The sequence below is a fragment of the Falco punctatus genome (assembly GCF_963210335.1).
Source record: "Falco punctatus genome assembly, chromosome: 6".
Taxonomy (NCBI): domain Eukaryota; kingdom Metazoa; phylum Chordata; class Aves; order Falconiformes; family Falconidae; genus Falco; species Falco punctatus.
In genome coordinates this window covers 72596649-72624608 of record NC_137585.1, presented here as the reverse complement: position 1 = coordinate 72624608, position 27960 = coordinate 72596649, and the positions used below count along the sequence as shown (strand labels likewise).

The window sequence follows — 27960 nt, the reverse complement described above, 5'->3', positions numbered from 1 at the left end:
GTTGTTTTTTTTTTTGGGGGGGGGTTGATTGTTTAAAAATGTATGTAATCATATGGACAAAAAAAAGCCTTGGTAGAAGAGACAAGCTAATGTTAGGTTTCTTGCATTCTGAATTTCTGGGATCTGATGCCTCATTTGCACCAATAACTTTAATTTTGTGCAAGCTGAGCTGAAAGAAGATCTAGGATAATTTTATTAACATATATTAAAAAAGAGCTTGTGCTTGATGTAGTTATTTATGAGTGGAGTATGATGTTCTCTCATCCATGTGTCCAAATGCAAATGCAGCGCACTGGCCTGAGCTACCTAAGGCTTCTGTCAGCACCCTCGGAGCGACTCTTCATGCATTTTCCCACACGGCTGTATTTTCCAATGTAAGAATGGGTGAATTTTCTTACTAAAATGCTAAAAATCCTGTTCAGTAATAAGGTCCTTATGAATATTTTGATTTATTAATATCACCCCTGTAGAGAAAATTATAGAACTTTAGTTTAAAAATGTTGGCCTGTAACTTGTATACTTCTAGGTGAAAAAATACTTTACAAATTGCTAATATATGTGGTGTGGTTTTTTTTTCTGCATGTCTCTATACTGAAGGATTTAAAAGCTGTACTGAGCAGCAAGACCATAATAACACCTCCTGTTACCTTTCTGGACTGTCTGAGCTATGAGTAGTACTGCTCACCTGTTTGAATTGCCCTTCTCTCCACAGCTGATAAAGCATGAGCAATTCTTCTTAACACTCACATCACACTGTAAACTTTCTTGGACAGATACCTACTCTTTCTCCTGTTTTTTGTAGTTGTGATCCATGATGGAGACTGATAGAAGACAGCACCACGAAAAAAAGAAAACAAAATAAATTACTTTTGATTGAAAACACAAATGTTTAGTTAGGCGTGTAAGATACTGTTTAAATTTCTAATTGTTTCTAACTTCTGACAGAAGATGGGCTTCTAAGCTGCCAAATTGATCGATGAGATTTACTTTTCCTGTCAGCAATTAATGATCAAAATTTTATGAAATTCCTTCTGCAGAATCACAGTTACTCAGCACTATCCAATGGTGGGGAATGGGAATATATTCCAATATATAGATCTACCTATATGTACTTACATTCCAAATAGTTCTTTGTCTGAAATCAGTTGGAAACATCAGTAAAGCAGTATTGGAAAATATATCCTTAAGCAAGTTGGTGTTTCTTTCAGCAATGGATTTTCATTTATGTCTTCAAGTCTGGGTTGCGAATATTCAAGTAGTGGTAAGACATGAAAATTCCATTTAAAATGTTTATTGGTACAATCCTTGTAGCATAAAAATAGGGTGTCTGATTCTGAACTTCACTAACATTACTTTTGGCATAGGTGGAGTATGGAAAAGGCAGCAGATGGAGACACAACTTTAATTAAGTTTTAATTCCTCTGGCCCTACTCTGAACAAGAAATAGTGTCTTATTGCACACACCAGCCATTCACCATCTTCTGGCAAATCCCCAGATAAAAGAGCATCCTGTTCTAGCAGAGAAGTCCTCAGACAATTCCTCAGCATACTTGTATTCAAGTGTCATCATAACTATTATAAGTATTTTTTCATTTAGCTTGCAGAAGTGTGTATGGCTGTGAAAGTATTACTAAATAGTTAATGTGGTAATGTTAATTTTTAAAAGTTATGGTTTTCCCATGATTTTCTAAAGCCTCTTGCTAGCCTGTCAAAAATGATGCTTCACATGCAAATGGTTCTTTAAAAAAAACACGTCAGTGGCAGTTCAGCAGGGTTCATGGTTAGGTTTTGGATCATTATTTTCAGCTGCACAGCCTGGGACTTCTAAAGGAGAACTCTGTGCCCCGGACTTATGCCCTGTAAGTCTGAAATTTTGCCACATCATTTGCTGCTAAGTGGCTTGGGCTTGGAAAAATGAACATCATGGGCTGGCACAGGACCTCAGAAATATATTCAAGAAACGTGTGTATTGATTACATCTTACTTACGTTAAGTTCTTGCCTCAAAATTCTTGGTCCCAAAGAATTTCCTGCTCATTTTTAATGAAAAACATGTTTTGAGTTTTTAGAGGGTGAGATCCACTCACAGACTTTGCTGCTTTCCAAAGCCAAGACTTCCTCAGCAGTGACACGGCTAAGAGAATATTTGCAAAGACACATTTCCACATAACATTTTATTCAGGCAGAAATACAATTTTACATTTCTGTTCAATTTTTTTTTTCTTAGAACTAAGGTCCAGACTCACAGACAGGGTGGCTTCTCACCCTGTAGTCTACTGAAGTTACAAAACTTGCTACTTGTGTGTATCTAGCTTCAATGTCTAAGTAAACCTGAGGGCAATGACGCTGTCGTTGCTGCCGTCAGCTGCTTGCTTTAAAATCAACAACCTTTAAATGTCAGGAAAAAAAAATCTGATGTGAAGCTTAAACATCTGAGTTTCACAAATCCTAATAGAAGATGTAAAAATTGCAGCTTACAACTGTCTTTATTCTAAATAATATATAAAATTCATTTAACTGGGTTCTTCTAGATAGTTACATCACTGCACAAAGCAATTTTCCATAAAATGGTTATTAATGTTTATTTTTAGTTTTAACATTTTAGGAAATCATCTTTTTTCTCTAACTTTATCATCATAAGACGTATTCATGCTGTCTTCATCACCAACTAATGCCTTCTAAATAAAAATAATAGCATATATTTGTGGGGAGCGCTCCAGATTTATGTAGCCCCTGGGTTTTTTTCCTCAGAGAGTTTACTCGCTCATTTATTCCTTATTCCCATATCTCTAGGCTGTTGCCTAGTCAGCATTCTTCATATTCTTTTGAAGTTTGAATCAAGGTTTTCAAAGACTGGCTGAAATGTATCCGATACTGGAAATGTGTCACAGATCCAAGACTATTATTAAAAAGTAATATTAGAACACCAGGGAATCTTGGTAATAATTAATGCCTTTTCCATAAATAAAAATAGCTGGTTAAAATGGTTATGATTGCTGTTCTGGTTAACACAGAATGAAATCAACAACTTCTGCACAAAACCTGAATTTTCTGTACTCTCTCTCTTATTCTCATCTGTAGACATGTGAAATAGTATATTCTTCAACAATTTGTGCTTACAGCTACTGAAGTATTTTTTTTTTAAATCCCATACTGTATCTGGTTCCTTGTAAGGGTAAGTTCTTAACAGGTGAATACAGACAAATAAAACAGGAATATCCGATATGGGCTCAAGCATATCACTTCTGCAAGCACCTTCCTGGGTGGCTAATACTTCCTAACACGAGGTCAGTTGGGCTGCACTGAGAAGGATGTATTTCATTGAGCACTTTTTCTCTTAATAAGCAAGATCCCACTTCATTTTTTGTTAAAGCCTGATCATTTTTTTAAGTTGGGGTTAATATTCATTCTGACAAGCCAAATGTGGTATTATTAAACTTTTAAGAAGATTAGTTCCCATACCACTCCAGATTTTGAGCAATATTGTGAATACCATAGCCTCTGCTGTCACGTGAGGTTCAAAATAAGTGCTGTAGCTCATGTGTGGTGGCTGGCAAGGAGATGCGTTACGGGCTCTACTGCAGAGTTAAGTCCACCAAGGCACTTCAGCTACATTATTTGCTTCTGTCTTCGGTCATCAGACTCAAGTGTTTAATGCACCAGTTGTATGTTACACAGTGAGCTGGACTCTGCAAAAGGTGATTGAGAACAATTTATTTAAACTCCTGATCCTGCTAGACCTTTAGCTTTAAAGAGCAATAATTTAAATAGGCATGACTGGGAAAGACCAGTCTGGCAAGCCAGGTTTTGGCAAATTTTTTCTTTAGGAGTGTGAGAGAGACTGATCTCAGTGATTCCTGCACAGCCTGAGCTCACCTCAGGTCCCAGAAGGATGTTCGAAAGGAGTGATTTCTTGCCCAGCCCGTGTGTAAGATCCCTGACACATGCTCTGCCCTGTGGGAGCTCTGACGGTGCCGGGTAAGGGCCTGCCGGAGTTAATAAAGAAGAAACACCTGTTTTCCAGATCTTGACAAGAAACAGGTAGAGAGGACTATATGAACCATGATCATTCACACTTCAGATGAGTGCCTAGTTATCTGGAACGCACGACAACACCAACTTCTCCATCTTCCTCAGTCCGCCACAGGTATCTAAGTCCAGCAAAAGGTTTTTAACTTCTGCTCTTGAGAATGATGAAGTGCCTCCCTCCAGCCTAGAGTTTAGTGCCTGAATTTTTGAAATGTAATAACTGTTCTTTGATAATAAAGAGCTGCAGTGATTTTTTTTTTTAATTTGAAAAACATGATTTTTTTATTCTTTTTAGGTTTTTAAATAATTATTTATTTTATAACTCTTCATATTGATCCACACAGAGCTTGGCTGGGCTCTAGGATCCTTTGTTGAATCCTTTAACACATAAACTGTATCACAGCCATTAGAGTAAAGATTAAAGTTTTGTGCAATTGGAAAATGGCCTGAATCCACTACAGACTTGTAATTAATGACTAGATTTAATTTCAAGGCAAATGGGTCACTGGTACTGTCTTTTTTCTGTCTATAAGCAGAGACTTCAAGAGTATAAGTGTAGCATGATGTTAGGGATCCCAAGGGCACGAATACATAACTCTGCTGTACTGCTGCTCCCTGGAGCAACGCAGTCCTGAGAGCTGGGCAGAACCTGGCTTAGGCACAGCAGAGACAACAAAGAACTTGTACGCATTGCATGTAGAACACCCCATATAGCATGAAAGCACAAAGGAGAGAACAAGAAGGTAGAAAGGACAATCACAGCCCCTGCAAAAACAGGGGCAGAAGCGGGAGAGCAGGATCGCTCCAGCCTGTTTCTCTGGGTGAGGATGCTGCACCTGGGCAGCACTGCTGGGTATCTGCAGCAGGTCCTCCATCTTCTGGTAGAGAAAAAGCACTGCTCTTTTATTTGCTATTCGCCACGCTTTGCTGCTGCAGCTCAGCAGTCATCTCTAATGTGTTAATCTTTTATATGTAACTAGGTTAAGTAGATCAGAATTTTAAGGAGGTGTGTGGGCATGTGTGTGTGTGTGTTTTCTGCTCCAGCTTCCCCACGCAGCAAGGTGATTGATAGCACAGGGCTGAATCAGAGCAAACTGGGATGCATCACATCTTGAAAGAAATGAGGTGGCACTGGCAAAAATGCTGCTTCTTGGTGTTGTTACTTGGTGTTGCTATAGCAGGAGTGGTTTTAAAAGCTTCAGAAAAAATAAATAGTGGTGAATTATTTTCATTTGCTGCGTTAGCATCCATCAGTGATATTAAATACATAGAGCTGAAAGCATCAGTTTAAAACTTTCACCTCTTGCTCTTTTCCCAAATGCTAATTAGTTTTAAAAACAACTTACATGGAACATGGTTTACAGAGACTACTTGGAACATGCAAAAAGATTTGCCCATAAAAATTTTTCAAGGTAACTCAGTGAAACAAGGAAAGGTTTTTCCCATAGGCATCAAGCTTCATAATACCGTTGCCTTGCTCCTTCATTAACACTACAATCAAATATTTTTTTCTGTTTCTCATGGCTCTTTTGTTGACCTATATACTGACAAGTACTTCATTATTTAACTGATGATATTATGTGACTAAACCTTGCCTTTGAGAGCTTATTATCATGATTAGTATTTCCCTTTGGAGTTGCTATGTAAGCACATTGTTTTACTATGTCCTCAAAACATTTACTTTTTGTGTTGATCATACCAAGATGCAGAAACAAACATTAATGATAATGGTATGTTTAGGTTCACCCCCACTGATACTTTTGAGAAGCCTCATGGCATCAGACCAACATGGTCTGTAAAATCATGTTGAACTTAGAGAACTTAATAAGCATCATGGGAGGAATGAGAAAAGAGCAGCTACTCCAAACAAAAGTTTTTACTCAGGAAAATCTTATCTTCTGTGCCTTTGAAGTCTTTATTGATTTCAATAAAAATTTAATGCATTCAGGACTTTTGGTTTTGGGTTTTGGGTTTTGTTTTTTTTGTCCTAGCACATCATTAAGAAAGCACAAACTTGCTTTTTTATTCTCATGTAAATTGGTATGTAAATGTTGCTGTGCCGCACACCACTTTTTCAGGGATTTAAGCCACGTGTCTTTGGCATGCATGCATTGACTGCTATTTAGAAAAATAGCAATTCTGCAATACATTTCTTCTTGGGAATACTGATTCCAGTATTTTAAGTATTGAATCTTTTTAAAATATTTTATTTTTAAATTGTATTTGAAAAATAGAATTGTTTAAAGAAATTGGCTGTTTATTTGGGTTTGTGTTTCTGAGCTTTTAGAGTGTGCTGTGCATGTTTTACACCTCGTTACCACACTATGTGATTTGAAATATGCTAAAAATAATTGAAAGAACATACAGTTGCTTATCACAGAAAACCTGGCCTTTCAGTAAAACAGCAAAAAAGAGATTCGTTTCAGGTAGCTTTAGATGTTGCCCCAATGCCCCGAATAGCTCAGATGAATTCGTTTTGTGTGAGTGGTGTTAAACAAACACAGTTTAAAGCTCTAGATTCTTTTCCTGAAGCAACATCATACATTTCAATTATCAATTCATCTGTCTGTCATGAACCAAAGGTTTCAGGCTATGCACAGTTTTTATTTTCATTAAACCACATGATTCTTGTCTGCTCACCAGGCATTATTGTTGCTCCTAAATTTGCAGCATTCCCTTGGCTTGCAAGTTTGTGATAATAGTTAAGACTTCCAAAGTGGCATTTATTTTACCTAAATTTAAATGCCTACAATGCAGACCTCTAAGGCTGTGTTGCTCTTCTATGCTTGAATATAGAGCTAATCTAAGCTAAAGAGGTGAGGAACCATCATCATATGCCAGTGGGACACAAGGAGTGAACTAGGTGAGGAGCTCCCATCTGTGGTATACACCGGAACTAGTAGAAAGAAAAACTCTCTGTGGAGCAACAGTGCAGAAACGTTAAATGGACAAAGATGACAGTAAGTGAACTCTGGTAGGAAGCCTGCATCCTTCTATCTATAATACCATAATGAAAAGAAGAAAAATACTACTAGATTCTACTGTGCTCTGAAGTCACATTAGATGAGACTGAGAACAGAATATAGTCCTAACAAACTGAGACTTAGCTTTCAAGTAGCTAATTTATTATTTTTTATTATTATTCCATCTTCTGAATACCTAGGATGAAGCAAGAATGAAGTGCCCCCAGGCTGTAAAAGCTCCGCTGAGTTCTCAAAGCCACTGATGAAAATGAGCTTGTTATTACCATTGTCAATTAGAGCAGAGACTGCAAGCAGCTCTGAGCAGTTGCCCAAACGTGTTCAGCCTAAATCTGCTTAAAAGACAGCACGCAAGCTCCAGGCACTTGCTGTCAGCATGAATGCTTGCTGGTCTTTAGCTGGAGTTTCCTTTCTGACCTCCTCTCTTTATACAATGATAATAAAAATTATTCTAGGTTTTAGTAATTTGATTTTCAGAATCAAAAAATTGATTTTCAACAGCGTTGAAATGAGATTTTATTTTCTTTAATTTCCTTTTAGAGGAAGGCGTATCATTTACAAAGGAGAGATAAGAAAGTCATGGTAACTTGGAAGACCTTTGGAAAGAGACTTGAAGCTTTCTTGTTCCTCAGCCCCTCCACCTGTGACAGAAAAGGAACAGCACTTCCCTACTTTCTGTAGATTGCATGGATGGAAAAGCTTGTGAATTTTTATAATAATCTCTTGGTTTGGTGAGTTTTGAAATGTAACTGAAAAATCAGCAATCCTCTTGTATTCTCACTAGGATGTAGACATTTCTTAGCATTATCAGCACTTGCTTTCAAATGGCCTGAAAAAGTCTAAAAGTATCAAACTTTGATTCCTCTATATTTTGAAATGCCAGTTGTGGAAAATTAATTTTGAGTTAGATATGAAAATAGTGGACTGGGTATACATGTCCAAGCCCCCTTCACTAACACCTTTGTCTCCACAATATTTTTTTGTCTGGAAAGAGTTTTAAATACATCTCATGGAAGGTATCTTATTCTTTCTGGTTTTGTATTTATAGCATTCCTTTCTGCTATTCTGCATAGATAATAATTAGTGTTTAATTCATATTTGGAGCAGAACTTTAAATCTTTGTGTATTAACAGTACTCAGGCATTTTCTGATGCTGAATGGGAGATGTTGGAGTCATTATAGCTCTACTTGTAGGATTAGCAGGGAATGTTTGTTCAAAATCCTTTGTGTATCCCTTAAATCTTCCTTGTAATAGAATTTTTCATGTTTGTGCAATGAATTAGCAGCCCAAATTATTAAGCAAAAGTACCACTGCTTTTTATCCTTAATCATACACACATGCCATAAACTCAGAAATTCATTTAATAATGAATTGTAATATTTCCAATGTTTTATTAGAAATAAATTTTTCAAGGACTTCCAATAAATAAGGGCAGGTAGAATCATAATCCAGCGAACAGACCACTTTTAGAAAAATCTGGAGAACTGAACACCCTTCTAGTAGCTGTGCTATGGCGTCATTGCTTAAAAATTGTACCTTCTTTCAAAAGAAGAGGGCTATAGGGGGTTTAGGATCTGGACTAGTCCAATTCCACTTGCACCACAATACTGCAGCTACTCTTTGTCTACTGGACTTTTGTATCCCATTTCAGCTGATTGTCCCACTGGCTGTTTCTTCTCGGCACGGAGGCTCCTGGAGCAGGAGAGGAGCTGTCACACTGTGTAGCAGCTTGGGGCTTTGTGCCTTTTCCTCTTTAAAGTCCCATGCCATAGCCTGACCGTATCTTGGCAAGCAGGAAAGTGAATTATCTTGGGGAATAAAAAAAGAAAATTACAGCCTTTTATGTGAAGGTCAAGTATTTCTCCAACTAAAATAACTCTGAAATGAAACCTAATTTCTGCAAGTCTCTGGTTCTTGTGTCTGCCATAGCTATTCCTAGCACCAAGAACACAGTGAGAAGACTAAAGGAGAGGGCTTTTTGATTTCAGATCTCAAGAAAGCAACGGACTAAATGCACAGGGAAATATGGCAGCAGTGTCTGAGACTAAATTTCACTGTAGGCCCACCTAACCACCTTTCTAGTGTCCTTGTTCAAACATTTTTGAATGAATGACCCTGTTGAAGCTGGGTCACTTAGAAGCCAGGCATCAGAGAGGCAACGTTCTTAGCAGGAGCAGGAGTAGGTGGTTCCACCACCCAGCCCACCAGTATTAAGCCCTTTGGTTTTGTGATTTTCCTTTATTTTTCTTGTTTGTGGATTCATGTCGGACTAAAGGAGAAGGAGAGGACTCCACAGTAATAGTAGTTGTCTTGAATATTTTTGTGGGTTTAGTTTACATGCCCTTAGAGTGTTTTCAAATGGCACCTGAAACATTTGGATGGCTCCTAGTTGCAATGCCTTCTAAGAACTAATATAATATAATATAATTTTTTGCAAATATAATGGGATATTCAGTGAGAATCAGTTCCACACAGGATACAGGATGGGATGCTGACTTGCAGTTGTCCATGCCAGTTTGTTATTAGCACATCCCTTGACACAGCTCTGACATACCAAGTGACACACACATATCTAATGCCAGAGACTGCTCTCAATAGGTGATTTTGGCCCAGGTACTTTTTCTGGGACACTTAAGCATGAACCAGTCCATTTCCACAAGGAAAAACATGAATCCTGTCACTGGTTTTTTAACAAGTACAGATCTAGCTATTGGGCCACTACCACAGCTAGTGGGAGAGCCGATATAATTTTGGGCTGCACAAGTCAGGCAGTAGGTAATCCTTCTTCTGGTGGCATTCCATCTTATTACTTTCTAGGGTTAGCCTTTTTGATCAGAATGCGCAGAAAGGCCATTGGTAGAATAGTAACTCTAAAACTGGGTTAGATTTCTGTACTACAGCTGGCAGAGGCAATTTAACAAACAGGCTTTGCAGCTCTTTGATGTGAAAGATCACCAGTAAATTTCACCCACGAGCAGTGGGATTGCACTGCTGCCGAACAAGGGGCACTGCTGACTGCTGACTTTGTGCAGAAGCACTTCATCTCACAAGCACAAGTAAACCATGATGATTAATCTAATTTAAAAATTATGTATATTGGTGACTCTTGACATCTGTGAAGCCAGAGACAGTCCTTGAGCATTTAAAAAATGAAGCCATAATACAAGGATGTAATTTCTTGCTAGTATATTAAGTCTGGAGTCATAGACAGTAGTTTAGTTTGGAGGAGGCAATGGCAGGTCATCTACTCAGATTCCCCACCCTTGCTCAAAGCAAGTCCAGAAGTATCAGGTTGCTCAGGAGCTTCTCCAGATGTTTTAAATGCTTCCAAGGACGAAGATTCTACCAACTCTGTGGGCAGCCTGTTGCAGTGTTTGATTACCCCCACTGTGTTTGATTACCCCTACTGTGATTTTTTTTTCCAAATATATAAGCAGAACTTCTCATGTTGTACTTTGTGCCTGTTGACTCAGTGTCCTACCACCTCCAAGAGTCTAGTTCTAGCTTCTTCATACTCTCCTGTAAGGCACCTGTAGACAGCTCCGCTTAACCTCATCTTCCTCAAGCCAAATAAATCCAGCTCTCTCAAGGCTCTCCTCATACTTCATACATGCCAGCCTCCTGATCATTTTGGTAGGCATCTGCTGGCCTTGCTTGAGTACATCGATATCTTTCTACTGCTGGAAGGCCTAAATCCATATACAATACTGTCAATTCTTACAGGAGCCAAATAGAAAGAAATAATACTTTTTTGATGTGCTGGTTACATTCATGATAATGTGCCCTAGTATCTGTTTGGTCTTCTTTATAATAAGGGTATGGTGCTGACTCATGTTCACCAGGACCCTTAAGTTTTCTGCAAAGCCGAACTTCGTTCAGCTTACCTCAGCCTGCTGCATGGGGTTATTCCATCACAGATGCAGGACGTCGCATCTGCCCTATTGAACTTAATAAGTTTCCCATCAGCTCGTTTCTCCTGACTGTCAAGGACCCTCTAAATAGCAAGAACCCTACTAACCAGTGTATTGACCCCAGCTCCCAGTTTGCTGGCAGTGCCTTCCATCTTTATCACAGCTGTTGATGCTGAACTGCTGATATCAAGAATTTTCTGAGTCTGTGCTGAAAAAAAGGTTTTGTTTTGTATTTTCATCTGTGTTTAAAATCTTATCTGATATTATATCATCTAAAAATTCTGATACAGTAAGTGGAATGTTGTAGGACCAAGTGATACTAGATCCTTTGGAAAGACCAAAGTAGTAGCCACTCTAAAATGGTAAGCACAGTAAAATGACCAGTGTGTACCAACTAGAAGTTATCCTTCTGCTGTCGGACCTTCAGTCCCTGAGTCTTTGTCTGCAAACAATCATACCATTTTAACTATACTGATACGGATAAATCATGCAAGTATCCCTATGTACTTAGGTTTTTTTCCCAGTTTGAAATTATATATGCTGGTGTGACAGACTTGGAGAGATCTCTGATAATTTGTAACTGGGTTTTGTTACATTATTTTGCTTATTGTTGTGGCCTAAATTAATAAATACCCTTAACTGACAGACTGAAATGTGTGGAACTTGGTGTCCTTGTAAAGCAGGGCTGGAAAAGGTGCACTGTGCTCTTTCTGCATCAGGTATGTCAGGAAAATAACCTAGAAAAAGGAAGGGATGAAGGAGTTTTGTAATTCCCATGTATAGGCAGACAGGAATTGAAAGTAGCTGTGGCAATGTATTTGGAAGAAAAAGGACATGTGGCCTATCAAAACTCACTCTTACTTTAGCGGCTTGATATGATTAAAAGCTTTGTCTGCTCAGCAAGGCCGCAAGGTTGTGAGAAAGACACGAGAAGAAAGAAAACAGGATCTTTGGCAGTTAAGCAGGCAGAAAAACAGGAGCTGAGTTGGGAGCTGATAACCACAGGAATGTCAACAATTTTAAAGGTGGGACTAACCACTTGTATGCTTTTAACCAATTAGTATCTGTATAGCAGCATTTGAACAGTGGATGTAACCAATAGAATTAAGGTGTGATGTGTGTACAAATATGAAAATTGTATATAAGCTTGTATATAACTTGTATATAAGTAAAGCGTCTTCAACTAGGATCATATTGATATGTCGTTGAGTCCATTATTTCACTCCTGCAAGTAGCCCTGTGGAGAAGGATGTGTGTGTACTGGTGGCTGAAAACTAGACCCAGCAACGTACACTCGCAGCCCAGAAAGCCTACCGTATCCTGGGCTGCATCACAAGAAGCATGGCCAGCAGGTCGAGAGAGGGGATTCTGCCCCTCTGCTCTGCTCTGATGAGACCCCACCTGCAGAGCTGCGTCCAGCTCTGGGGCCCCCAGCACAGGACAAACATGGACCTGTTGGAGTGAGTCCAGAGGAGGCCTCAAAAATTATCAGAGGGCTGGAGCACCTCTGCTATGAAGAAAGGCAGAGACAGTTGGCGTTCTTCAGCCTGGAGAAGAGAAGGCTCTGGGGAGACCTTATTGCAGCCTCTCAATACTTAAAGGGGGTTTATAAGAAAGGTGGAGACAGAATTTTTATCAGGGCCTGTTGCAATAGGACAATGGCTAGTGGTTTTAAACTAAAAGAGAGTCGATTCAGACTAGATAGAAAGAAGAAATTTTTTACCATGAGGGTGGTGAAACACTGGCACAAGGTTGCTCAGAGAGGTGGTAGATGCCCCATCCCTGGTAACATTCAAGGTCAGGTTGGCCAGGGCAATGAGCAACCTGATCTAGTTGAAGATGTTCCTGCTTGTTGCAGGACCTTTAAAGGTCACTTCCAACCTCAACTATTCTATGATTATGTGAAAAGAATAATGCTGAAGATATTTGCTGCAATGTTCTTACTAGAATCCCTGAGAGTTTGGTCTTCCCAATGAAGCAGGAGATCAAAGAATTCACACATTTTTGGTGGGCTGAACACTCTTTTGCAAGTTGGCATAGCCAGGAGCTGTAACTTCAGCTAGACCTCAAGGGCTTAGTGGTCCCTGGGAAGAAAGCTCTCATGGAGATGTCCCAAAGCACACAGGGATTCACCATCAGGAAAATATGCCTGGAGACCTGTGTTCCTAGGGACAGTTTTAACAACTTAAAAGTGTAAGTTCTTATGTCCAGACATGCTTGAGTTACTAATGTAAGTGAAACCAAAGTGTGTTGAATGACACACCTGTAAAACCTCTAAGAGAGGGCCTGAGAACGAAGTCCTGAGAGGGGAAAGTACACTGAAAAGAGGACAGCATAGAGGAACAGGTGTCTCTGCTATGTGACTTCATTGGAAGAGATAGGAGTAAGTCAGACTTATTTTTATTTAAAAAAAATAATTAATAAAAGGTGCTGCAAACAGCTAGTCAAGCAGTTGTAACAGCATGAAGTCAGTGTCCGTGCTACGTATCTGCAGTGCTGGACATTGCTGCCAGGGCAGCACAGCCCCCAGCTCCAGCAGTTTTGCAGCACGGGGCTGGTCTCAAGCTTGGTGATGATGTATTCAATTCCAGTGTCTGAGAACTGAGGGATCCACCCTCAGAGATGGAATGCTAAACTGAATCTCTGTGTATATTTCTGTCTCTGTCTGAGCTTTGATTTCAGCCTGTGTTTTAAAAATACTCTGTGAACTGCCCGATTCCCAGTTGCACATCGTATACCACAAGGAGCTGCTAAGTTCAACCCCTCAGCAGCGCTGTGAGGAAATACAGCTTCTGTGCTCCACACTTCACTGGGTGCTTTGACTGAGTAAACACACATTCCTGTTAAACATCATTAATTATTCAAAAATAAGCACATTATTTAACGCTTCCTTCTGTGCATGTGAAGGCATCCTGGGGTTTTCTTTCTGTAATAGTTTCCTGGAGCTAGATTCAGATAAACCTGCAGCTTCAACGGCAGCTAATTCAAGTCAGCTTTCTGTCCTATGAAGCTTTTAACACTTTGGAAATGCTTTGTGACCATTTCCAGAGGGCCAGCATGCCGGACAGGAGCTTCCTCCGCAAAATAAGATGATGCTGAGCGTGGGATGCAGTATTGGTTGTAGCCATGACTGTTTCCTTAGGGAGAGGTACCCAAAGCACCCTGAACATATATCTTTGTAATTAAGGCAGGTACTGGGAAGAGTAGAGTTTGGCTTCTGGTGGACTTTAGTAGAAGTCAGCCTGTGTCACTGCCATAGCAAGTAGGCTAATGTGAAAAAGGGCACCTCTTTTCCTGAGGCATCCTCAAAGTTGTTGCCTATTTCTTGCTATGTTATTTTTTGAGAAAAGGGCATCAAGTGACAGAAAAAAAACATCCAGGCTATGCGTTCCAGGTGCCAGACTCAAACATCAATTTATTTTACTTGGGAAGCATGAATTTTTTATTATTTGTATCAGAGAGGGAATCTACGCAAACATAATACATATAGGTCTAGTTGTGACTCAGAAACGCAAGCTCTGTGGGGAAATCTCACAGATGTTCTGCAAGTCAGGTACAATTCCATGATACAAAAATGATTTATGAAAGAAACTGATTTCTTGTTTATAATAAAGGCTAGAATATATGGTTACTAGAAACCTTCTTTCTACTGGAGGAAAGAGACAGAAAATCCCTTTAGGGTTTATCAGATGCTTTCTTATCCTGCCCTCATCAGGAACTTGAAGGGCACTGAGTTAGGCTACATTTCAATTCATATTTTCTTTGCAGTGAGAAGACAAAACATCCATTGCTAAACTGTGCTAACGTGCACATTTTTTTGTTCTCTGTATAAGATCTCAGAGAGGTATCTGTGTGAAGATATCAACAAGTTGCATGTGGATTCTGGTTCTGACTTGTTGGAAGAAAAGTTTTGATGAACTAACCATTCCTTATTTCAAAATGAAATGTGGGATGTTAGTGATACCCTAGGAATTGTGCTCGTGCTGAAATGGGACAAACGAATATGGGCAGTGTGTGCAGCGTTACAATAAAACCACTGTGGTCAACAAATGGGAAATTTGAATCAGCAAAATAGATTTTCATGTTAATTAGGGAAAAGAAACCAAACCAGGTATTTAAAATATTTATTTCTCAGACTGGAGTAACAGCCTTTATAAAGCAGAATTTGCATAAGTTCTCAAGATACATCCTGTATGCAATCACAAAACAATGACATGGATTTATACATAAAGTGAAAATTGACACAGATGTACAAACATTTTTATATAATTCTCATACGACTTTTGTTTCCGTTTTTACAACTTTTAGAACAAGTTTGTATTTTTTTTTCCTATTGAATATGAAAGCAAAATCAAACTTAAAAGAAATTCAAACCAAAATAAATATCCATAAACCACCATCTATGCATGCAAAATTCACTGTGGAAACATTACATTTCTCCAAGGACTAACGTTTTCTTCATGTTTTTGTGGGGGTTTTGGTGGGTTTGCATTTTTTTTAAACATTGGGTGTGCTGTACATGTTGTCCATAGCATGACAGCAGACGTTAGGCAGCCATTGGTGAGCACCTGAGCACATCACTGAACATCTATGGGACAGTCAAATAAGACACATTCACATGCCTGGATGTCAGATGGAGTTAATAATTTAGACTGTCTTACAAAAATGTATACTTATTTGCAGGGTAACAAATTAAGAAAACAACTTTCACTCAAATCATCTACTTTGAGTTATGGATATCTGTATATATATTATAATTTTTGAGCTCATCCATATATTTGCCTATTAATCTTTTCAAAATAATAGAACATATAAAAAACATTTAAATGCTTCTAGCAACTAGAAGATTATAGTCTTGAACTTTAGTGAGCAATTTGTTCACCTGCTGGTTATCAAAGACAAACACAAGGTCAAATTTTAAGACACAAGGTAAAGCTTTATGCAAGTGAGGTGCCAGCTCTTCGTGTGTGGAAGTCAGAGGGTGCCAGGCATATGGGCTGTAACTCTGAGCAGACTAGTGTGTGGGAAAGTCCAGAGTTCTGGTTTCTGACCTCAGCAAGTGGCGGTCTAACTTAAAATGTAGTGTTCATCTGAAATCTCCCTCCTGCTATGTCTCTGTGGAGATCCACAGCGCTGTGTCCAGTCTCATGGCCTCTGCTTGCCCAGCCATGGAGAGGAAGGGCCAGGAACAGCCCCAGCACTCGGGCGAGCCATGCAGGCTGGGGGTTCAAGACTCTCCCTGATATATCCTGTTCTCCCGCTAAGGAGGTTCATGCCATGCAAGCTATAGGCTTCTCTGAAGGAATTGCTTCATTCTGTGGATCTATAAGTTCATTCTACATGTTTCTGGGAGAAATACCTTTGATTATATATATACTTGAGAGGGTGAATTATAGTTACACATTCAGATAATTTTTAGCATTTCTTAATTATTGAGTAACCGAATTAACAAGCTCAATGCTTCTCTTTTTTTATCAGCTTCCTAAGTTTTTCGAAAAGAAAAAGAACTCATGAAAAATTGCATTTCCACGATAGGACTAGCAGCAGGTTTATATTGTTCACAGTCGCCGAGCTTCCGGCAATGAGTGAAGGAGGTAACTGATAACAGTAGGAGTCTGTCACCATCCTTGTGAACCAGCAGGAGAGAAACCAGGGCATTTCGTGGCTTGGTTTCAAAGATCTAGGCTAACAGAAGAATGGCAGAACTCAAGGATTTTGTACTCCACGAGGACACTAGAAAAGACCGTATGACAGTAGGCACATAAAGCAGAACAACTAGTGTTCCCAGTAATCAAATATCTCAACATTTTTGAAAATTTTCCATTCTGATTTGGGAAACAAGAAGTCAAGGGCGTTAAATTTGTTATGGTGATGGCAATGTAAGTTTTTGCTCTGTTGAACTGTCACGGTCTGTGCTGTGAAAGGTTAATTAATTCTACTATTAGTCTTAAATGACTGCTGCTGTAAATCACAGGATGTGTCAACCGCATTGGTGTTGCCAGCTTCCAGAGATTGATAGCTATGGATTGTGCTCCCATTCCTTTTTGATCAGATGCCTGCCATCAAATAAAATTACCCGAGACAGTAATGAACAGTTGTCTCCCATTGGCCTGTGCTACCAAGGCTATTTCAGCAGTGCATTTGAATAAGCCGGTAAATCTCACTGGACAATGGCAGGAATTTCATTCAGTTCAATTGCCTAAATGTAAAATTCTGAGCTAATTTACATATTTATCTTAGAATACGTTGAATTTTCTCAGATTGACTTTGCCTATTTGCATAGACAAATCAAGTGTGAGTAGGTTAAACTTGGAAATTTAAATATGAGATGCCTAAATACTGCTGGCAGAAATACTTTTTTTTTTCCCCCTATTATTTTAGTGCAAAGAGCCTGTGAAAATTAGAGTTGTCTTATTGTAACATGACAATGGTGATATATAAGACAGCATGATGCTGCCCTGGTGGGTGGCATGAGAGAACACGGGAGTATTTGGTGGTGCCCATCCAGCTATGTCAGTGCTGACAGTCAGTACAGAGCATAGGGAAACAAAGATGTCCACCACGCTGCTGGGAGGTGAGCAGACTGTCTCCAGAACCTAGGTTTTGTCTCAGACAGAGCAAATCACTCTGTGCTTAAAGAATTCCTAGGAGAATACTAAAATCATTCAGTATAGAAATCAAAGAATCCAGATCAGGGAGTCAACCAAGGAGAGAAATTATGTGACAGTGCAAAAGCCAGTTATGAGAGTACATGATACAACTCTGTAAATGTTCTCTTGAGGGAAATTTGGGAATAAAAAAACCTCCACAGATTTTTGTATCAGTGGCTTCTGGTATTTGGTACTTGTATGTTGTGTGAGTGTCCCCCACAAGCAAACTAAAGTGAATTAAATCTGTCTCCCAACTTGCCTTAAAAGTGTTTCTGAGTATGACACAAAGTATTGTTACTTCTGAATCTGTTACATTTATATTTCTGAAAGAGTAAGTAATAAGCCTCAGAATTTCCATAATCTTTCAGTCTAAGATGATGAATTAAGAGGTGATTAGCATAGTGTCACCATAAGCATATGATCAGAAATAAAGACTACTTTAGTTAGAACTGTTAGTTAGGCTCTGTTAGAGCGAAAAAGTGAGGGGACCGTTTTCTTGGCTCAGAAAGCAGGATTGAAAGCGTCCAGCTTTTATTTTCCTGCTGCTCCTACACAGCAGGTGCTAGGAAGGAATTCTAGTGCTGGCCCTCACCTTCCCTTTGCAGCCATGGAACTACTGCAGCAAAACTTGGTCTACCTGCTTTCTGAGCCAAGGAAACAGCCCCTTCACTTTGTAAGTGTAACGGAGCCCAGATCACAAAACCCATGAAGCTGAACAATGAACCTGACCCCTGGCCCTTAACTGTACCACAAACTACAAATTCTAACCATCTCTAAATCCTAATCCTAAATCTAACCCCTACCCGCTTAACCCAAACCCCTAAACCCTAATCTGAACTTGAATTCCTAACCCTTAAAATACCAACATTAACCCAAATCCCAAACCTGAGCCGAAGTCCAAACCCAATCCCCTAATTCTAACCCCAGCCTGAACCTTAACCCTTGACCCAATCCCAAAAGATAACTTCAACACTTAACATCCTAACCATATTCCCTAATCCTAAACCCCTAACTCCAAACCCTCACCCTAACCCAGAGAAGCTGTGGAGTTCCCATCCTTGGAGATACTTGAAAACCCTAACGTGCTGAATCCAAACCATAGCTCTAGATATTATCCTCCTAATTATTCTATTCTATCAAAGGGAACAGTTCCAAGATATGATTATTGTACATTTTTTTAATCTTAACTGTACAAAAAAGTCAAATAGGTCAGAAAACAATTATCTCCCCTTTACAATGATTTCCTCTCCCGCTGCCCAGTCTCCCTTCCCACACCTACCAACAAAGGCACATATACTGATGGATTGGTCTCTCGCAGAACACACTGGCTGCAGAGCCAAAACCCAATGAAATCATTCAGTAGCAGAATAGAAATATTAATAACAAAACACACATCTGCAGCTTAGTGTAATGACAACATTATGTGGGCTTGTTGTCCAGCATCATCAGTAATGACAGCTAAGGAAGAACCAGGTTACTATAACACCTATTAAAAAAATTAAAAATTAAACTCCACTTATAAATATTCTGGATTATTGAGAATGTACATGCCCTTCTCCTTTATGTACATCAAGAAGATTCTGTACATTGTAACAGCTTGCTGCAACACTGCTAGCTGCTACAACTTCTTGGTGATTTCTTTAATGTATCAGCTGCACTTACACAAATTCTTTACATTCCTAAGAATTAAAAGTAGGGAGGGTCTGCATGGCAGATGATAACAAAAATACAGTTTTACATGTAACTGACCCATGAAACTACAAGAGACCAAGGACTCGTAACAGGTACAGGGCAGGTTCAATAGAGTCTGGAAAAAAAGACCTCTGCCTTCCTCAGTCCAAAGGGACAGCACAGCCCAACAGCACACACTCATAATAATCCCGTGCAGAACTGAGCAATGTTTGTCAATCCTCAGGCTGTGATTCCTCTCACAAGCTCTAAGACTGCAGATGTGTACATGCCTGTGAGACCCAGAGTATGAGCCCACCTGGCAAAATGTTGGCACCTGCTCTAAATACAATCACTCACTCCCTCAAGATCCAGTGACAACGCTGACTAAATCTCCCCTGACCGAGATGAAAGGCCAGACACTGCATTCAGTATACATACGGGCATCACAGAAACTTAAATATAAGCAAGATCAAGTCCACTGTAAAGTTGTCTTGTTACAGGTCTGCAAGTTCTTCCTCTTGCACACGGAAAACATGCCCAGCTATGGCATAGGCACTCTGCTGAACTTTTCCTGCATTCTTCTTTTACTTTCTGGTTCTCTCTCCAAATTCAAAGGCGCTTCTCATTTGTTACCTTACCTAACATTAGTGAACAAGACACAGTTTGCTCAGTTTCCATGCATGCTACATCACTCCTCAAATTGTGTACAAAGACACAGAGTCATTTGTGGCAGCACTGATCTAGAGTATCAACTTCAGTGTTCACATGAACAGCAGAACTCACAAGCCACCTTGCAGAGTTGTTTCTTTTGCTTCTTAGGTTCTTTCCCCAAGAATAAAAAGAAAGACCAATAAAGGACATGTGAAGCAACAATATTAGGATCACCTTCACATATTTCATTTATTCGGTTGTATTGAGAGGAGAGTGGTAGGACAGCAAGTGTAAAAAGGATTTGATCTCTCAGGTGATTCTTGTGCTTCAGGAAACTGAGTAGCACTTTTTCTCTGGTTACAGAAGCTGCTCCTAAACTGTTGACTTGCTTGGTGAAGAGTTCTTCGATCACAGAAAGCTGCGAAGAGCAGCATTACTGACAGCGCAGCTGGGAACAGATTTATCACCATCAGCCTTAAAGACTGATTTTTCTTTCAGCTCTTGAGATCTTCTAAATACAGCTACTTCTGTAGAGACACCAAATCCAAGTACATCTGGTACAAATATGCTGGTGTTTACGACCTAACACCATGACAAGAACAGTGGAAGTTACATTCTTTTGATAGTTGTCTACATGGGTAACAGTTTGAAGCTCTTTTGTACATGTCGGAAATTCTCCACACTCCAACATCCTGTTCTGCTAGTGCTTTTCACAAACTTAGCATTACTTTTAGTCCATTGCAAAGTGATAATATGGGACACGGAATAAGGAGGAAACCTGTGCCCTGAAACTTGGTCTTTAAATTTTAGGAAGCCAAGTGAAATATTGCCACCTAGACCCAGTTTTTTCTGAACCTACCCTGCATGTATGTGGCTGAGCTTCACTATTTGCACAGGAATTCAGATACACAAATATAATAGTGTCTTTCTGTTCCTATTTCCATATGTGTGTTTATTGAAGTGTTGTTTGTTTTTAAAAATGCTGTCTCTCCTTTGTGGTGTGTTTAAACCCTTCTGTTTCAGCACAGCGTTTTCTCCCAGCATGACTTATACACTATGCCGACGGTTGTTGATCATGGCCACAATGTGTGACAGGTCCAAACTTTTCATCATAACCTCCATGAACTCCTCATCTTTTCTTGCTCCCTCCACAAATTCATCCAGAGAAAGTTCACCTATGTGAGACACAGACAGAAGGCATCAGAATCATGCCAATCCACATTTGAAGAGGAAAAGGAGTACTGTAATCTAACTTCCGAGAAATGGGTTTTCTGTCATAGGCCAAAAAACCCCTTGTACAGGGAACCAGCTTGGCAGAGTTCTTCCGGAATAACAAAAGAGCCTATCAGAAGGTAATGAGCACATGAAGTAGCAAGGAAAGAAATATCTCAGGGACATACAGCAACTACAGTGGTGTTGGGTGATTTTTGACTAACTGGTCCATAGTTCTTCATGGGCTTGCTCTACTGTCTGTAGCAGACCCAGTGAAGAAACTCTGAACTTCAACATTAAGTTCCAAATCTTCCTTTCCTTGCTGCTGAAATAGTTAGGAGCAGCTGGGGCCATCTGTTATTGTTTCCCATTTCTAACTCTGACATAAGCTACGCAGCAACATAAAACAGGCCAACAAAAAATCCCCACTCCAAAACCTCACTGCCAAACTCATGTGGACAGAACACAGCTGAGACTTAGTACAGGGAACAACTCCTGTCATACTGATTATGTATGACGCAAGGAGAAAAATGCCTTAGCAAAATTCATGGAGAATGCACTACTGGATGAGAATTCATATAGCGAGCAAATATAAAATGAAGCAGCATAAAGTTCAATAAAGAAAAGAAGACATAGATGTCTCTCTGAGAGAGATGTCTCTCAGAGACCATCTGAGTTGGATGACAAAGACAGGAACCTTACCATCTCCATTGACATCAATTTTGTTGAAGACTCGGTTGGTGAACTCTTCTGCACTAGTTTCATGGCCACCACCATTAATAGCTCGAATAGCCTAAAAGAAAGGAGTAAGAATAGGAAGCTGTCTAATGGCTCCCAAAAAGATAGACTGATTCCGCTGCAGCCTCTCAGCATAGATTCAGAGCAAGATAGCCACACATGTTACCTTCCCCACACAAATGAACCAGCGTCACAGGAAAACACAGTAGAAATCATCAGGCCTTACTGTTGGCACTGAAGAGTGCAAAGGGAGCATGGTTCTGGAGCACGGAATGAGCAGAGGATCACCCTAAATCTGCTTAGGTAGAGGTTCAGCGCTGTAGAAATGGCAAAATCAGGATCCACCTAGCTGATCTACTTTCTATTACCCTGTGGTCCACCAAGCCCCATAAACACTGTCAAACACCCTCTGCATTTGACATTATAAAATCCCTTTGTTATATGCTGTGGTCATTTATTTCTGTTCTTGCTTTCTCCACTTCCATTTATATACTGCTTGCAGTGTGTCCTGGTTCTCCCTAAAGCTCACTGAAATTCATTTCCAGCTTGAGAAAGTTTAAGCATTATTCACTACTGTTTACTAGAGTTCATCTTATTCATACCAATATAGTGCAGAGCACTTTTTCTTTCCATGCCCGTTTCCTTTGTTTGAGGATGTCCATGAAATACCTGATTCCAGAGCCTTCATATTGATTCTATGACTATTCATTTTCTAGTTTTTATCTTCCAATATTTGGTATGTTTATTCACTCTTTTTGAAATGCCATTTTACTAAAACTAAGTATCACCTCAGCAACTTCCTAAGGCTGCCAAAAAAGACACTGAACTACAGTCACAAATTTCAAAGAGCAGCAAATTGGTTGCAACCAATTATCACCCAAAGGACTTGTTTCTTAAGAGCTCTGTGTTAAACACTATCTATTGCTTCACTGTGAAGTCTGAGTATTTCTGTTGCAAATTATTAGCAGGAGGCTGTATGTTATTACAGTTGTTGATTTGGTTTGGTCTTTTCAATGCCCAGCACTAAAACTCATATCCAGATAAGAATGTATTATTAATATCTTATTAGTGGTTTTGTGGACAGCTCAGGCTTCAAGTCTTCACCAGATCCATTTCCTGACTTTTCTTATTCAGAATTGTAAATTATTTAGGGCCATTGAATCTTTCCTGCATCTTCCTAATTTCCCACTCTCTGCAGAATAATCTGAATTTCCAGCATAATTTATTCTGAGTTATTCATAAGGTCATATTTATGCCTGTAATACCAACACCTTCCACAATAGCTATTTGCATACAATCTTTTCCGTAGACAGTCATTCTTTAAACTATTTGCCAGTCAGAACTGTTTTACTGCATTGACATTTAGGAGCTGGTTCTAAAAAGCAAACTGGGAATAACTCTTCAACTACTGTTCACATGGGGAAAAGGATATGTGAAGGACACATTGCAGAGACTGCAACTGACAGTCATGGAGTCTGAAAGCTTAGAAAGTGCAATTTAGGTCCTAGGCAGCTAAAACAACTTTATGGAGTTAACTAAGCTGTAACATGTGCCGTGGTGGTAAAGAAGAGTCTGTCAAGTCTGCTTACTTGTGGGGAATGCTGCTAAAAAAAGAACGCTGCTAAAGAATGTCTCATCCATGATCATCCATATGGGGAACAGCTAAAGTCTTGCTTGTGTGGTGAAATTGGGCTTTAAGGAAATGAAAAAACACAGACCCCTGGATAATCACCTTAATGATGTTGAGCAATTCATGTCGATCAATGCAACCATTGCCATCTACATCATAGAGCTTGAAATACCACCGCAATTTCTGCTCCATCTTCCCACGGAGGACGAGGCTGAGGGCAGCTACATATTCCATGAAGTCAATATACCCATCCTGTGGGAAAACCAAATTGTGACAGGAACAAACTGAGGGAGTTATGGCTCTGGAGCCCTTTTACATTATTGCTCCTTACATTCACAGCTAAAAATCAGGAAGAAAAAAAAAATGGCACAGACTTGGACCTCAGAAAAAGCTTTAGTACACAGAGATACATATACACATGTGCTATTTCTCTGGCCACCTTAAAGATTTCCTAAATACCTAGATTCCTAAACTTATGATCTTACTTATGTCTAGACTACTCTGTGCTCATCACCTGCAGAGATGGAACTTGTTGCTCCTCATGGCCAGTGTGAACAAACCCCTCTCTGTCCACCAGAGCTGACTGCTGGGAGAGAAAATAGATCCAGAGCCCTGGCTACAGAAAAGTAGAAAGTAATACTACCTGAGGTTTTCTAGTACTAGGTACTAGTCTGCTTTGTCTTAGTGGGAAACTATGCAGTAAACCATAGATCTCTTCACTCTCTGAAAAAAAGTGACTGAAGATATTTTTTAAAACACAAAGAACATGATTTCAGAACTGGAAAATTTGTTCTGTATTTAGGTTGTTAAGCATTCCACATCTTGAATCCACAAAGAAACTCAAGAAGGTCTTGTTTCCTCTGCAAAAAAATGCCAGACAGTAAAGGTTCGTATTCCCTAGATTTAACACTGACTAAAATTTGGAGCAGTTAAAAAGAAACAACAAATGAAGTGCCTATCACTGTCAAAGAGTCTGACCAACTACTTCAACAAATTGCAGAGCAAGAAAATGAACTTTCATTTATTGAGGCATTTAAATAAAGTCAGGTGCCATTCTGGAATGGATGTAAACAAATATATGTGAAAGGCAAGTGTAGGTGGACTAGCAGAGCACTACTGTTTTACAGCAAGAATCACAACATTTTAAAATATTTATTCAGGATCACTGTAGTCCTCCACTTATGTGAGTTTTTCATAACTTCACTCAGCAAAGCCACAGAACACAAAGATAACCAGCTCTAGGGGTGGGAAGGAGGGCGTGATTGAAATTTTTAAAATAGCTCAAATGCAAATTTATCCTCTTTGTCCTCAGCAGAGTTCTCAGAATCTGAAGGCCCAGAGGGCAGATGATCCCATCCATTGTCAATGTCTGTATTACTACAGGGTGAATCTTCCTCCGGGTGCTCTTATTCCTTGCCCTTGTTTATAAAAGGAGCTTAGATTAAGTGGCTAACTATTAACAGACTAAGATTAACTGCTGTAGATCCATCTCTACTAGCTGCCACATTACTTAGAAGATAGCTTTTTATCTTTGTATGACCAAATTTGAATTTGAGTCTTCTTAAAACGTTGCTTAACTGCGTAACATGGGGCTCACAGGAGAACTTCAAAATGTGTAACATTCTTAAAGAAATTCTAAGTCTTTAAACATCCCAAGAAATGACAGAGGTAAAGTCTTGTGCTGGAACTGTGTGTTGGTTTACTTTATAAAACTGCTTCTCACCACTATCATCATCCTGGCCACAGGGAACTCCAAGATGACAGAATATTCTTCAAGATTTGCAGTCATTGCCAGTCATTACATCCACCACAAGACCTCAGCTACCCTGATGGAGCCTGGCTGCACCTCTCTTACCTTTAAGAATTTTGTAACATTCCTTAACTCCTTATGCCTTCTCACATGTTGTCCAAACCAATGCTTTTTGCTCAGTCCCTAGGCTTTCCTTCTTCAAAATTGACCCTGTGATTTCCTACCTGTTTCACATGTCTCTGTGACTAGTTCCTCCTTGACTCACAGCCATTTGCTCCAGCCATTTCAGAACCTTGGAGCAGAGAACAATTTTCTGCATCTTCCCAGGCTGCCATAAAACCAAATTTCTCTGTCATTGAGATTACAGGCCTGCAAGCATGGGCTTAAGTATATATGGATAAAAAACAAGCAAAAGTGAGAGGCATTGCATGCTTAAAGGAATTGTGGGGGCTACTGTTTCTTACCTTAAAGATAGCTAGTGGTCACCTGTCACAGTGAGGAATACTACCTACCTCCTAGCACTGAGGAGAGCTACATCAGTGGTCCGCCCTGGCAGTATTAACTTCAGCTGGCAAATACCTGGAAATTACTTCCTCTGTGAATGCTATAATGATTTATATTGTGTTTGGTTCCTGTAGTGTCTACTATCTAATACAGACATGTTTTTGAATAATAAGAACATATAAGAACAAGAATAAAAATTAAATCTCCTTTCATTAGTATTTTGCGAGTGAAACAAGGCGAAGTCCATCAAAACACAATAAGGAATTCTCAAACTTGCACAAGGTAGGTAGATAATAAGGTATTATTATTTAAGGTTCTGTTATCTATGTCATTATGTATGCATATTAATTTGCTTCTTGCATTTAGCTACTTTACATTAGTGTCCCTCAGCAGCTTTCCACACCAATGTTTGTAAGAGAAAACTGAGGACTCTAAAAGTTCAGGAGCTGGTTCACTTTTAGGCAGTTATTTTCCTTGCCGGTGAACTCACCTTGTTCATATCAAACGTGCGGAACATCTGCTCAATGTACTCATTGGCCTCTGGATCCAGCCCTCGAAGCCCAAAGAACTGTTTAAATTCGTGCTCTGTCAGCTGTCCAGAAGGACACTCCATCATGAACTTTTTGTACCAGTGGTGGATCTCAACAGCCTGCAGATCATCCACTGTGGAGCTGCTATTGTTCCCCATGTGTATGCGTGTTCAGAAGAACGATGCTACAGGAACGATCCTCTTCCTCCTGTTGCTCTCACAGCACTGCCCATCAGCTCCTGTCCACGTTCGACATTAGTGGCAGTTCAGTGAGGATCTAACATTCCACAAGCTAATTATAAGTGTTAATCTGCTTAGAGGTTGATTTATAAACCTCAAAGTTTCAATGATACAAACAGTCTTCTTAAAATGGAAAGGAGGTGCAAGATAATCTAGCAAATCACCACTATTTCAGAAGCCAGATCAGAAAGGGTGAGAAGGTTAACCAGAAACTGGCATCAGGATCTATACTGGTTTGGTACACTACCCTACTTTTAGCCTTGACAAGATTATACATGAAGATAAAAAGAAAAGGCTACAAGATGTGAGGTGAAGTAAAGATCTACTCCTCTAACTGGATTCAAGAGTCTGTTTTCTCAACTAGAAATGTTGGTTAACTTTTGTGTATAAGAGCAGAAAGTGTTATAGCAGTAGCCCATCACAAACATTAGGCTATGTGGGAAAAAGTTCACCTCCACACACACGAAGGAGCCCAGAGGAACAACAGCAGATGGGGGACCCCAAACAATCCCCCGACCTACCTACTTACTCCCAGAACCACCCCAGAAGTGCAGTCAACCCATAAAAGGCTCATTTGCATGAACAGGAAGGAGCAGAAAGAGACAACCACAGGCTGGGGAAACCCCAAATAACCCAGTAAGAGAAATTAAGCCCCTGTCCCAGCTCCTTCTAAGGCTGTGATAGAGAAATCACCACCCCCATAGGTCTGGAGGTGACACCCATCACAAGTCAGTGGGAGATGTTGTCAGAGTGTCTTACAGACCGAGTTGTGTGACTGCCTAGGGGTATGGAAAAACATTACGGGGTGCAGGGGAAGAGAATTCGGGGATTGCAGAGAACTTATTGTGGGGTGTTTAGGGGAAGAACCAAAGGTGGGGAAATGTAACAATTCGAGTCCAAATCAGTTTGCCTCACATGGGGCACCAATTGTCACAGCACTATGAAACTAGCAAGCAGCAAAAAACTTTACCAATGGTCAAACCCTACTGTCTATGCTGGGCATCCATCCTCCTGTTGCCAGACCACAGTCCCTGTTGCTGCTACATTGGGGTTTTCCCCTTCTCCAGGCTCCTCCTTCATCCAGGACTCTTCTCTCCCACACTCCTCAGAGCTATTTAACCACTTTGCTGGGACGAGCTACAGCTGCACATCATCAAAGCAAGGCCACAGCTGCATATTATCAATGTCAATCAACCCACTGTCTTCATTCCCCTACAGCAGGGGTCCTCAAACTTTTTAACCAGGGGGCTGGCACACGGATGAAGTGGCAGGCAGTCATCTGCAGCTGCTTGGTTTCCCCCCGCCCCCCCCCCCAACCCCTGGCAGGGGGCGGCCCTGTAAATACTGGGGGTGGGATTGAGGACCCTAGGGGGTGGGATTGAGGACCCCTGGTCTAGATGGTTTGGGGATGAACAAGCATGGGAAAATGGAGGGAAAGGGGATACAAGGGGCTAGTTGCATGTA

The 27960-nt window shown here is 40.0% G+C and overlaps 1 protein-coding gene across 1 annotated transcript; it reads right to left on the bottom strand.

The window, feature by feature from the left end:
• LOC308065845 (guanylyl cyclase-activating protein 1-like) lies at positions 1-27770 on the bottom strand. Its single transcript, XM_080392368.1, has 4 exons — positions 26218-27770; positions 23576-23725; positions 21808-21898; positions 1-21068 (listed from the first exon to the last, which is right to left on the bottom strand). The coding sequence occupies exons 1-4, from the start codon at positions 26413-26415 to the stop codon at positions 20941-20943; spliced, it is 567 nt and encodes a 188-aa protein (XP_080248494.1). The 5' UTR covers positions 26416-27770; the 3' UTR covers positions 1-20940.
• Positions 27771-27960: the final 190 nt, after the last annotated feature.

Excerpts from the sequence above, each read along its gene's own strand:
- LOC308065845 (XM_080392368.1), bottom strand. The coding sequence starts at position 26,415 with ATGGGGAACAATAGCAGCTCCACAGTGGATGATCTGCAGGCTGTTGAG. Across the intron at positions 23,726-26,217 it reads GCACGTTTGATATGAACAAG|GATGGGTATATTGACTTCAT; the intron begins GTGAGTTCACCG and ends GTTTTCCCACAG. Across the intron at positions 21,069-21,807 it reads AATTGATGTCAATGGAGATG|GTGAACTTTCTCTGGATGAA; the intron begins GTAAGGTTCCTG and ends TGTCTCACATAG.